The sequence below is a fragment of the Perissodus microlepis genome, chromosome 12, assembly GCF_051167445.1.
Source record: "Perissodus microlepis isolate ML-2025 ecotype Zambia chromosome 12, ASM5116744v1, whole genome shotgun sequence".
NCBI lineage: Eukaryota > Metazoa > Chordata > Actinopteri > Cichliformes > Cichlidae > Perissodus > Perissodus microlepis.
The window spans coordinates 19748798-19760916 of NC_140472.1; the positions used below are offsets into that span (position 1 = coordinate 19748798).

The window sequence follows — 12119 nt, forward strand, 5'->3', positions numbered from 1 at the left end:
TTTTATTGTGAAAGTATCAGGAACAATCACATTTTGCGCATGCGCACTAGATGTCGTGTTTCCGCATACGGATCGGGTAGCGCCAGGTATGGCTGAAGTTGATTTTGGGGACAGTGAGCTCTTTCAGCAGCTCGATGAGTCTGCTCCCCCGGTCACGACGCACATTCGGTTCACAGATGATGATGAAGACCAGGACGAGAGGAGCGAGCTCCGGAGCAGGCTGGAGGAGTGCGACGATTACATCCAGAAACTCACTGAGGAGAATATCCTTGTGGCAGTTTGTTAGCACTAGCTTAAATTTGCTAGCATAGGATGCAACCAAAACACAACCAAGAAATGACTTCTAACAGTCCTTATTCTGCAGAATTTGTCATTTTTCTTTAACTCCGAGACCACATAAAATTTTACGAAGGAAAATGAGCCTCCTGACGCGACCAAGGTAACTAGTAGACACCCAATAATGATAATTTCAAATGAAACGAAACTGTTCGCCAACCGTGATCCTGCGATGTTTTCCCTCCTCCAACGCTACAGCGGCGTCACTGTTGAAGATGTTAACACCGACGGGCCTCTTCTTCAGGTCCTTTATACAAACAACATCATATCAAAGTAAGTCAGAATTCTTTTTATTTTAAGTAAGTTTGTATGCATGGACGTATTTGTTGGTGAAATTATTACATCTATGGTAATTTATTAACAACATGTTCAGTTTAGATCCATTCACAACATATGAATGACAATTTTTAATCACCCTGCTAGGACGTGTCGCCAGGAAATTGAAGACTGCATCTGCAGTGTGATTTTGAGGCACCATAAACCAGACGTTGAAAAGAGGTCCTCCTTTAACATCAAACCTCAGGTGTGTACCTAGAATATACAGAGCCGTGAAGAAGTTTTTTTTGTGTCTATTTGTTAGAGGTGAAAATCATCAGACTCAACATGATAGAATATTACCACAATACGTCACTCAAAATATGACATTGTTCAGATTTTTTAACATTACAATAGCACATATTGTAATTTATCACTTTTTGACATAAAAGCTGTAAAAGGCTGATGGGGTAATATTGTAAAAAAAAAAAACCCAACAAAAAACAATATTTTTTTTGCTGGTATGCTAACCCTGTCATTACAACCTACCATTAATGTTGCCATAAGACTAAGTTGGTATGCTGTCAGTCTGTCATTAAATGGGGTCAAGCTGGCAATAACATCCAGTCTGTTACTGATAATACAGCAAATACCTGTAATAAATCATTGAAAATTAAATACATGTGTCTGTCTACAAAGACAGAAAGTCACGATTAATTTTACATTTGCAAGGGGTGAGGGCGTTTTCGTTTTCTACACAGGTAAGTTTAGAAATTCTTTTTGACTTCATTATCAGAAACGTAACTTTAAAAATAGCATTTTGCATTTACTCAGGTTTTCATTGTCTTATAAAGTTGTTCATGATCTGAAACATGTAAATGTGACAGACAAATCTGCAAAAAAAAAAAAAAAACAAGTCACGAAGGGAGAAAATTCTTTTTCACAGCACTGTATATTACTATTGTAAATATTTTCAATATCACAATGAATTTTCTGTTTAAAAATACATATTTCTCCCTCTATAAAGACTTCCGCTTTTGCTTTGGACGAAGATCCACAGACGATGTCTTCCAGTAGTGTGAGAACAACAACAGAAGCCTTTAAAGTGAGCACATGCTGTTATTTCTCATTCAAACACACTGAAAACGGGATGTGTGGGCTCACAAGTAGTAACTTATTGTGTTATGTTTTTGTTTTAGGTTGTTGGGAGTGTCTTATATTTCACTACTTTCAGTGTTGATAAACTTGGACAGCCTCTGGTAAATGAAAACCCCCAGCTGACCGATGGATGGGATGTTCCAACGTATCTTTAACATGAATAAATTAAACATTTATTGCCTATGAAGTGCTGTAGTCAGATTTATTAAGTTTTAAAAATTCACAGCTGTGTAGACAAATGCATTATAGCTTCCTGAATTGCTGCAAAGTTATCAGCAAGTCTTCAACCAAGTCATTGGAACTGATGGCCAGGAAATAGAAATGAAAGACAAAAGGTAAGACTACAAAAATTCCATAGCTTTTCCTTTTTACAACTCTTCTTTGTTTGTGTGCTGGGTGGAATTTATAATGTATAATGATTCTGTCTCTGCTCTGTTCCTTGTAGACCCAAGTCTATGTGTTTCAACTGTGGTTCAAGCAGTCACCAGCTGAGAGATTGTCCCAAGGTACCATTGATGATCTGTTAATCCAGGATGAACACAAGGACAGAACATAATTTAAAATAGGAATGTATTTTTTCTCTCCTAGCCTAAAGACATGGCTGCAATTAATGAGAGAAGAAAGGAGTTCAATCAGAGCAACAACCAAGCCATGCAGAGTAACCAGAGATACCATGCTGATGAAGTGGAGGAGCGGTTTGCCAAATACAAGCCTGGGGTCATGAGGCAGGACTTTTTTTTTTACTCTCCACACATCTTTATTTACTCACAATTTTAATTTAATTAAATAATGTTGCAAAAGTGCATATTTTACAGGGTTATATATACATATAAAGTGTTATCTGGGGACTCAATTTAAAATAAATAAAGGCTCCCCCAAAATTTGGGAATCATTAATGGAAAAAAAAATCATAAAAATGAAAAATGGTGAAAGCACAGTCTCCCTGCAAACTGACAACTGTGGGAGAGAGAAACAAAATAAGATGTAAGAGGGGAAAGAACGACCCCTGTTACATTTTATTATGATTATGAATTCCCTTGGAAATGACCACTAAGTGATCTTTTTTCATCATATGGGTGGAAATTGCCCAACGTTGTTGTCCTAAGGTTTATGTTTGCAACAGTACCTTTTTCAGTACTCATGTTGAAATAAGTCTGTACTTCTCAATTGAATTTTAAAAATGTAATGTATTTACAACATTTTACAACCACAGCAGCTTCCAGGTTCTTTGTCTGACAGTGTAATATTTGTTCTGTTCATGTCTGTTTTTCTACCAAATTAATTACATGAAGAAGAAGCTGTCAGTGTCTCACTCAGAGTTTCTGAATCATAATCCTTGGCTTCAGCTTCTTGCATGCTGGTGGTTGACTTGCTGGAGTTAGCTGCATGTCCTTTAATACATTTGGATTTCTGAAAGCGTAACCACACCCAAGACTGATTTTGGCTCACTGCCACTGCCGCCCTGTGAGCCTGTTGTTCTTGAGAGGTTGCAGTTTCAGCAACATTGGCAGTAAATGGACTTTTTCTTTTAAAGCGCTTTTCTAGGCTATCTGAGCACTGAAAGCGCTTTACACAACTTGCTTTATTCACCCATTCACACAAGTACTTTTTTCTAAGCTTTTCCTCGGTAAGTGCTTTCTGTCTCACATTCGTACTCCAACGGCTTCATCCGTTAGTTAGTTTATACCAAAGATATTTGGCATGTAGATCACATGGTTTTGGTCTCTATGCCAACTTAGACAAGTGTAATTTTTAGTCTTTTAATTTTTCATTTGATTTATTTACTGTGTTGTGCTGTTAAACAGTGAGGAGCTGCTGACAGCTCTGGGCATTGATGAGAACACCCTACCTCCTCTGATCTATCGCATGAGGCAGCTAGGTTACCCACCAGGTTGGCTCAAAGAGGCAGAGATGGAAAACTCTGGCTTATCACTGTATGACGGAAATGGTAAGTTTGAAAAAGAACTAAACAGCTTCTCAATTTGTTTTCTTTGTTGAACAGAGTAAGTAGAAAAATAAAAGCTTCTGCAGTCTGCACAGATTAAAGAGGATGTTGTTTTTTTCTCTCTTACAGCATCAAGTGATGGCACTGTAACTGACAACACTAATTCACAAAACCTCTCATATGATGTTTCCAAACTGGTGGATTTCCCAGGTTTCAATGTAGCCGCACCACACAAAATGAAAGATGTAAGTGTTGCAGTCTGCCTTTTCAAATGTTTGACCTCCAGTACCGCCTGGTATCTGGTAAAAAGTAAATATGTGATGTACTGTTTCAAAACCATTTAAACACAACATTTAATTGACAAAAAATACAAAAACAACATTAAATGTTGATTTGATGTAATAAAAATAAGAAAGGGGCAATGAAAGACTAGAAATATCTTGTTGAATAAATTCAACACAACACATTTTTAGGTAAATTGCAACAGATCAGTACTTGTGAAGCTAAATCTACATTCTCTAGTCTGGTTAAATCAAACTCTGCTTTGTTTCCCCCTTTGTTGCGATTTGTTTGTGTAGCCAGACATGCTTTGCATTCTGGCACACAGCATTTTTGATTTGATTGGGGTTTTCACTGTGTGAATATAAACCAAAACATGGGAAAAATAATAATAAATGTAAGGTTCTTTCTCAGTGTAAAATTGGAAGGAATTTGAGGTGTTTGTCATCTAAAAAAGATGATTTCAAAAAATAATTTGGTGAATCTAGAAAAAAATCGCTGCACATAGATATATGACTGAGATCCTCAGGCCAACAGACGGTTCTGCAATATCCACAGTTTTATAGTGGAGATCACTGACTGACTGAAAATGTAAACAGGACACAGAAATGACACGACTGCCACCTGTCATGTCATCTGACAACTAAAAATGTTAAATTCTGATGAGGAGAGGGACCATCTGAGTAGTTATCAGAAAAAAAACAGCGTCCATGTTTGTATGGGTGTCAGCCCTGTGAATGCTGAAACACACACACAGGGTCAGGAGCAACATTTTTCAGCCATCTAGACAGTTGTGGAGTAAATAAAAGTCCAGGTACTAAATTGTGTTAAAACACAACTAAAAAGACCCTGAGCTGAAAGAATGGGAAAATATTTTATTTCCTCATGAATTTGTACAGTGTTTTTTTTTTTTGTTTGTTTGTTTGTTTTTTAATTTTTAAAAAGAGCTAATTTATACTGTGGTGTATATGACCTTCTTATGACTTTCTGACAAATGTTGCTGGCATCAACTTCAAAATGAGTACATATTTTTAGTTTCCAAATTTGCTATGTTGTCTTTGTGTTATTTTCAATTAAATGTGGAGTTTAAATGGTTTACAACCCATTAAAGTATGCTGGGACCTTTTTTTTGCTGTCTTTTTTATTAAGTTAAATAACACTTTTTCTTTATTTCTGTTGTATCTTCAGGAGTTCATGCACTATGGTTCAATTCCAATGCAGAGCAGCCAAATGAAGCAAAACTATGCAGCCTACCTGTCCAGCTTCTTTCCCACGGTCTGTATCACAGCTCTCTACTGACTTCTTGCAACGGCAGCTTCTCAACTTCAACCAAATTTTTATCGGCCACCACCTTGAGCAAAATTTAGCAGATTAGTGCTCATTCTTAGAAATAAGATATAGATTAGATATTTAAGCCATTACTGTTCTCATCGAGGACAAAATCTACTGTCTTGAGGTTACTTTGCTCTGTGCAACAGTTCATGGTGTTCACATGACCCATCCTTTAAAATCTCCTTTACGCATTTTACAGCATGAATCAACACTGATCCAACTGCACAGACCTCCATTTAATCCACAGGATTTCAATATTTCTACTTAGAAAATGTTTTTATGTTGCTAAGAAAGGAAAAACAAAAGTCGTGCTTTTTGGTCTTATTGCATGTTGCTCTTGCCAACAGCCTGGTGCTGCCTCCAGCAAGAGAAGACATGAATTTGACTCATCTCCACAGCTGAGGAAGAGGAGTAAGTTTAGCCCGGACCGGACCCCAGACAGGAGCTCGGACATGGATATTGAATCAGGTAACCGTACATCTGGGTGTCACAGCCTGCATTCATGTTCTCCTTGAATGGTTAGATTTCCAGAGTTGGGATCCCATCCATCCAACTTCACTTTGTGTTTTTAAGTTGGAATGTGAAAACTATGGTTCTTCTAAAGATGATTAGTTCTCATTTTACTGTTGTTGAACCAACATGTTGACCCGGCTGCTGCCAGTATATCAATGCTCTACGTAAATTGTTACCAGGATTATTGCTAACTTTTTATTGCTAACTTTTTTAACAAGAGTAGATCACGCTGAGTTCACAGAAACAATGTTTTTGTTTGGTATTTGTAGCTCAGTTGCACAAAAATACACAGTCAGCACTCTGTGGATGATTTTATTTTATTTCTTCTCATAGATCCAGGAACACCTCATCAAATTCACAGCATTGGTGATTTCCAGTTCCAGCCACCACTGCCTCCTGGCTCTCCTTGCTTTAGTTCTCCTCCGCCTTTACCACAGGGCACTCCTCCTGCTACACCCACCCCCCCACCTCTCCCTAAAGGTACACCTCCACTTACTCCCACCAACGGCTCTCCAGCTGTGCGAGGGCGTGACTGGGTGGTGGTTGATGAGACTGGGGAGGGAACAGAGGATGACCTTACACTGGAGGAACTGGAGGAGCAGCAGAGACTGATCTGGGCAGCTCTAGAAAATGCTGACATGGCCTCTAACAGTGACTGTGAGACACCTGCCACACAAACTCCTGTACCAAGTTCACCAAGTGTATCCACATCTGCACACGCGGACACAGAAACTGAAGACACGGATGAAGGAATGGACTCAATAAAACCTGAAGAACCTTCCCTAAGCAAAGAAAATCAACCGGAAGTTCAAGAGGGTTTGTCATTAAGCCCGGGACCAGTCAAAGTTAAGGACGATAGCCCTCAGAGTCCCGAACCAGCCGAAGTCCAGGAAAGCACCCCTCAGAGTCCCGAGCCAGTGAAAACCCAAGACAGCATCCCTCAGAGTCCCGAGCCAGTTAAAACTCAGGACAGCACCCCTCAGAGTCCCGAATCACTGTTAGTCGAGGACGGCACATTTCAGAGTCCTGAGCCAGTGAAAGCCGAAGTAGACAACCCACAGAGCCCTGAGTCAGATTTGCCTCATCCGGTGAGTGGAGACTGTACGACTCCAGGGCATCTCGAGAAGATAACTGCTGTTCCGCATCGTAGCAAGTTTGCAGCTGGCATCGTTCCATTTGAAGATACACCAGAGTTCACTGAAGTTGCTGAAGCCACAGGAACATACCTTAGGATCAGAGACTTGCTTAAAAGTTCCCCACGAAGTCTGGCAAAGAAGAAGTGACAGTTTATTGCCTTGATTCAAAACACAGTATATTTTAATGGAAAGTCTTCATTTCATCTCCATTCAGCATGTTTTTTTTCTATTCTGTGTAAATGCAGTCGATATGTAAAATTCAGTTAGGGAAAGCCTTTTAAAGATGCTTCAACAACTGATTTTGACCAGCTAGTCTGAGATTCTTTTTCAGCAGAAGTGAACTGTTTACTTCACTGTAAAATGTGTACAATGGTAATTTCTTGACCTGCATTATTTTTCATCTTGTGGTGTTTTTGTGTTATTTGTTCCACTTGAATTTCTCTAAAGTAATGGAGTAAACAATATTGTTTCTGCTCAAGTTGCTATGTCTGATTGCAGATTTCACCCCCATGGCCAAATCAAATATGCAAATTAGCCCTTTTATTGACCAAGATTTATGGACATACTTTGTCATTTTTGCTGTAAAATGGAAGCAAAAAAGTTATTCTCATCTTTCAGCAATCATTTGAATGTGCTCTTAATGTTGGAGGAATACGGTAACGTGAGCCCCATGATAGACAATGATTATATTCAATGTCTGTGAAGGTTCTCAGTCATCCTGGTCTTCAGTTCTGAAGAAGCCTTTTGGATGAGAAGTGAAATTTCTTCAAGCAGCTTAAAGAAGTCCTGATGCTTTTCTTTCCAAGCTCCTTAGACTATATTCTTCAATGTTAGCTATTTTAGCAGCGCTCAGTGAAGATTCCTGTGGCACTCTGAATAGCTGACCTAATCATGTCTTTGAACCACCTTGAAAGTGAAATTTCAGCAAGTTGAAATTCAGTTAAAGTAAAATTTACTTTACCGCAAAATATGTGGCGATGCATCAGGAGTATAACAGACTGTAAACACAGTAACCAACAGGTTAGCTGTGATCCAACTCTCCCTGACACCTTGAACAGTTTCTTTGCACGCTTTGACTCATCCAGCAGCAGAGAGACTATCTCCCTCAGCTGGAGGAGCAGCATTATCCTCTCATCCACAGTGGTGCTTAGATAACAACCTCATCCTGAACACCAGCAAGATTAAGGAGTTCATTATGGACTGCAGGATATCCAGGAAGACAGAACAAACGCCTCTCCTTGTATACGGGGAGGTAGTAGAGCGTGTGGACAACGTCAAGTTCCTGGGTCTTCACTTAACGTGACCTGATCTGGTAGCTGAACACATCACATCTGGTGAATAAAGTCCAACTAAGGGTCGTCTTCCTCTTGAAGCTAAAATGGACCGGACTCTCTTCTTGCTGCTTGTGAACATCTACAGAGCCACAATAGAAGGCATCTGCTGTCTTAGCATGACAGTGTGGTACAACAGCTGCCCAGCACAAGATGGAAAAAACTTGACCTGGGTGAAAACACTCCGCGTCCACACTAGCGTTTTCAGTCGTTTTCAGAGTTGTGCGTCCACATTGAAATTGCCCAAAACGCTTACGTTCCAGTCCTGCGCATGCGCAAAAGCGAATGAGAATTAAAGAATTTTAAGAAAAGCTATCTGGAGCATGTACAAACTGATATCAATCTTTTTTAGGGCTGTCAAAATTGAGAGCAATCAAAACAACTGCTGTATAATGCACTCCGCTGTCTTTGTTTAATTGGTCACATGACTAAAATGCAGCATCGTTTTAGAAAGTCTGTGTTTTCGAGTGTCCACACTGCGACAGGACAGCTCAGTTTTGAAATGTATGCGTTTTCGAGAGCGTTTCCAAAACACTGCGTTTTTCCTTGGGGAAAACGCCGTCTTAGTGTGGACGGAAGGCCAAAACGGAGAGAAGACGATGCGTTTTCAAACGAAAACGCATTAGTGTGAACGTAGCCTTAATTGTTTTGTAGTGTTGGTTGTGTGTGTTTGTATGTAAATGAATGCATAAGGTGTGAGTTAAGTCCCTCTTCTAATGAAATTTAATTAGGTGTGAACACATAATTACAAGCAATGAAAGTGTTGCACATAACTACATTTACACAGATTCAACAAGGAGCTAGAAACATTCCTCAGAAATTTTGACTCATGTTGACATCATAGCGTCACACAGTTACTGCAGATTTGTTGCACATCCATGATGTGAATCTGCTGTTCCATCACATTCCAGAGGTGCTGTATTCGATTGAGATCTGGTGACAGTGGAGGTCATTTGAGTATAGTAAACTCAGTTTTATGTTCAAGAAAACAGTTTAAAATGATCTGAGCTTTTTCACGCAGTCTGTCAACCTGCTGGAAGCAGCCATCAGAAAATGGGGACAATTTAATTACAGAGGGTTGGATATTGTCAGCAACAATACTCAGGTAGTCTTTGGATTTTAAATTAGTATTAATATCTACGACACCACAAGCAGTCTGAATCACTGATACAAGGTAAGATGACTTATAGTAGCCTCGTTGTTTTGTTGCTCACAGGAATGGCATCCAGTGTGGTCTTCTGCTACTGTTCTTCTGCTTCTACTTTCACATACACTACTGGTCAAAAGTTTTAGAACACCCCAATTTTTCAATTTTTTTAAATTGAAAAATATGCAGTTCAATGTCTCATTGCACTCTAAAATGAAAGCATAGTACAAATAAGCAATTGGAGTTAAAAAGAAATAATCATGGAATCAATTTGTACACAATAATGTATTCTAAAATTATGAGTCATCAAAGTAGCCAGATTTGGCAAATATAACAGCTGAACACACCCGAGGCTTTCTTTTTACAATAGAAATCAAATATTCTTCAGAAAGTTCTTCCAATATCTGTTGTAGAGGTTCCCATGAATGTGTGTGTGGCACCAGCTAAATGGGGTTTAAGTCTGGAGACTGCACAAGATAAAAGTCCATTCGGGAAAGAAGGATTATGACTTGGAAAACGTATTTTAAATTCACTGAGACTTATGCAGTCAGGAAAATGTTTAAACTACAATTCTAAATAGTCACAAATCAAAAGTTAAATCATATTAAAACATGACTGACACTGCAATATTAACACAACTCAAAAACATAAGAACCCTGGGTCACCTGACCCAGGACCATGACAGTTTGTCTCCTAGGAAGCTGAAGGGTAGCTCTGTATTTTTGAAGAATTACAAACAAGACTTAGTTGATGCTTAAAGCTGGTTTATTTAATTAATTTGTATCCAATTTACCAGTGTAAACATGGTGTTTGAGGTCTGATTGAAGGATTGATGTGATGGTAAGGTGTCCGCTGCTCCACTTTGAATATTGGTATGAACTTGAAACAGTGAGTACTTAGTGGATTTTCACCAAAATTGTGCCCACGTTCAAGACCATATTTGCTGGTTGTTGTTGTTGTTATTGTTGTTGTTTTTAAGGATTTTTTTTTAAATTTTCACAAGAATTGCTAGTTCCCCTAGAGCAGGAGTCTCTATAACTCCAGTCCTCGAGAGCTACTATAATACACAGTAGCTCCTGAGCACTGGAGTTTGAGACCCCTGCCTTACAGTATTTGGCCACTCCAACAATCAGAGGATTCCCTGTGAGCAAGCATTTAGCGACAGTGGGGAGAAAAAACTCCCTTCAATAGGAAGAAATCTCCGGCAGAACCAGGCTCAAGAAGGGACAGCCATCTGCCGCGACTGGTTGGGGTGGGGGGAGTGAAAATAAAAAAAAAAAGCCAAAGTGATAAATATTGGAACAACTTAATTAATTTTTTGTTAAAATCTTAAGCTGTTGTTATCAGTTTTAAAGGAGTATTGGGTTTGAATTGTAGATAAGTGTTTGCAGTGGATTTCTGCTGTTGATTGCCTTTTCCAACCCCTGCTTGTGGTTTTGTCACTTTTGTCCTGGGTCAAAGAAGCAATGCTGGAGACTTTTGTCTCCCTCTGCTTCTCATTTTAATGCAGGGGGAACTCTCAGGCCAGGGTCAAAAAAGGGATGCTTGAGAACCTCCAAGGGTTTGATGCGCTGGTTTGCATCCAAGGCCAACATCCGTTTAATCAGGCTGACCAATAAATCTGTATCACTTTCAGGTCCTGTTCTAACTGTGATTACTTGTTTGAGGTCATCAAGATGCTGAAGTCTTATATGTCGAGTGTCCTTGGATTGGTATCCTGTCTCATACAGAAATTGTTCTTCTGTCTTAAATGTCCAGCGCTGTTCTCTGTGGTTGTTTTTACTGAAATAATATTCTGTGGCAAAGCCACAGTCTAGAATATAGTCTGGTGGCTGGCCCTGAGTGTCGGCAATGAATTTCAAAACATCATAATCCATTTTCCCACAGTAGAGGGGCAAATTCCATAGCTACCAGCCTCAGAGACCACATGTCAGTTGCTTCATTATATGGAATATGAAGCATAACTTCAGGTGCTCTATACCAAATTGTCTGCACACAGGCACCAGGAATCACTGCAGACACAGGACATGCTAGGCCAAAGTCAATAACTTTGACTTTGACGGGAGACTCATGGCGGTTCACAACCATTATGTTTCCAGGTTTGAGATCAGCATGCACTATTCCCAGGGAACCTATGTGGTACAGAGCATTTGATAGCTGATGTAAAATTGGCCTCAATTCTCTTATGGGGAAAACCTGGTGATTCCGATCCTTTATGTAGTCCCACAGGTTTTGGTCCAGCAGTTCAAAATTTAAGAAGATGCGCTCTCCATGGAGGAAAAAAATTTCCACTTAACAATGTTGCAGGTATCAGCATCCAAACGTAGCAGTTTCTCCAGGATGAACATTTCCAATTTTGCCTGTTGCAAAATTTCAGGTTTGCTCTTGTTGATTTTAATAGTCACAGTTTTGCTGTTTTTGGTATTTCGACATTTGGCTACAACACCAAAGGTACCTTCTCCAAGGAAAGCTTCTATCTTGCAGTGCTTTCCCAAAATGCTCCCTTCAGATATTTCACGATGATCTTGCAAGAAGGATTTGTTGGCTGACATGTTCAAATGTTCTTGTTGTGCAAATTCACCTGAGTTTTGGAAACTGCAGCTGATTTTGTCTGGTCTTTCTCTTTTCCAATTTGAAGGCTGCTGAGAGACCACAAGGTTTTGTCCCCCTCTGCTACTCATTTTAAT

The 12119-nt window shown here is 39.4% G+C and overlaps 1 protein-coding gene across 1 annotated transcript; it reads left to right on the plus strand.

Annotated features, from left to right (window-relative positions):
• The first annotated feature begins 47 nt into the window (after positions 1–47).
• On the plus strand, positions 48–7432 carry zcchc8 (zinc finger, CCHC domain containing 8). The gene is made up of 14 exons (XM_084946965.1): positions 48–263; positions 397–439; positions 535–609; positions 760–859; positions 1619–1696; positions 1791–1894; positions 2019–2084; positions 2195–2255; positions 2338–2474; positions 3555–3697; positions 3824–3939; positions 5162–5248; positions 5653–5773; positions 6152–7432. The coding sequence occupies exons 1-14, from the start codon at positions 89–91 to the stop codon at positions 7099–7101; spliced, it is 2256 nt and encodes a 751-aa protein (XP_084803091.1). The 5' UTR covers positions 48–88; the 3' UTR covers positions 7102–7432.
• Positions 7433–12119: the final 4687 nt, after the last annotated feature.

Coding starts and splice junctions, on each gene's coding strand:
- zcchc8 (XM_084946965.1), top strand. CDS start 89: ATGGCTGAAGTTGATTTTGGGGACAGTGAGCTCTTTCAGCAGCTCGAT. Junction 3,698..3,823: donor ATCACTGTATGACGGAAATG/GTAAGTTTGAAA, acceptor TCTCTCTTACAG/CATCAAGTGATGGCACTGTA. Junction 5,249..5,652: donor TGTCCAGCTTCTTTCCCACG/GTCTGTATCACA, acceptor TCTTGCCAACAG/CCTGGTGCTGCCTCCAGCAA.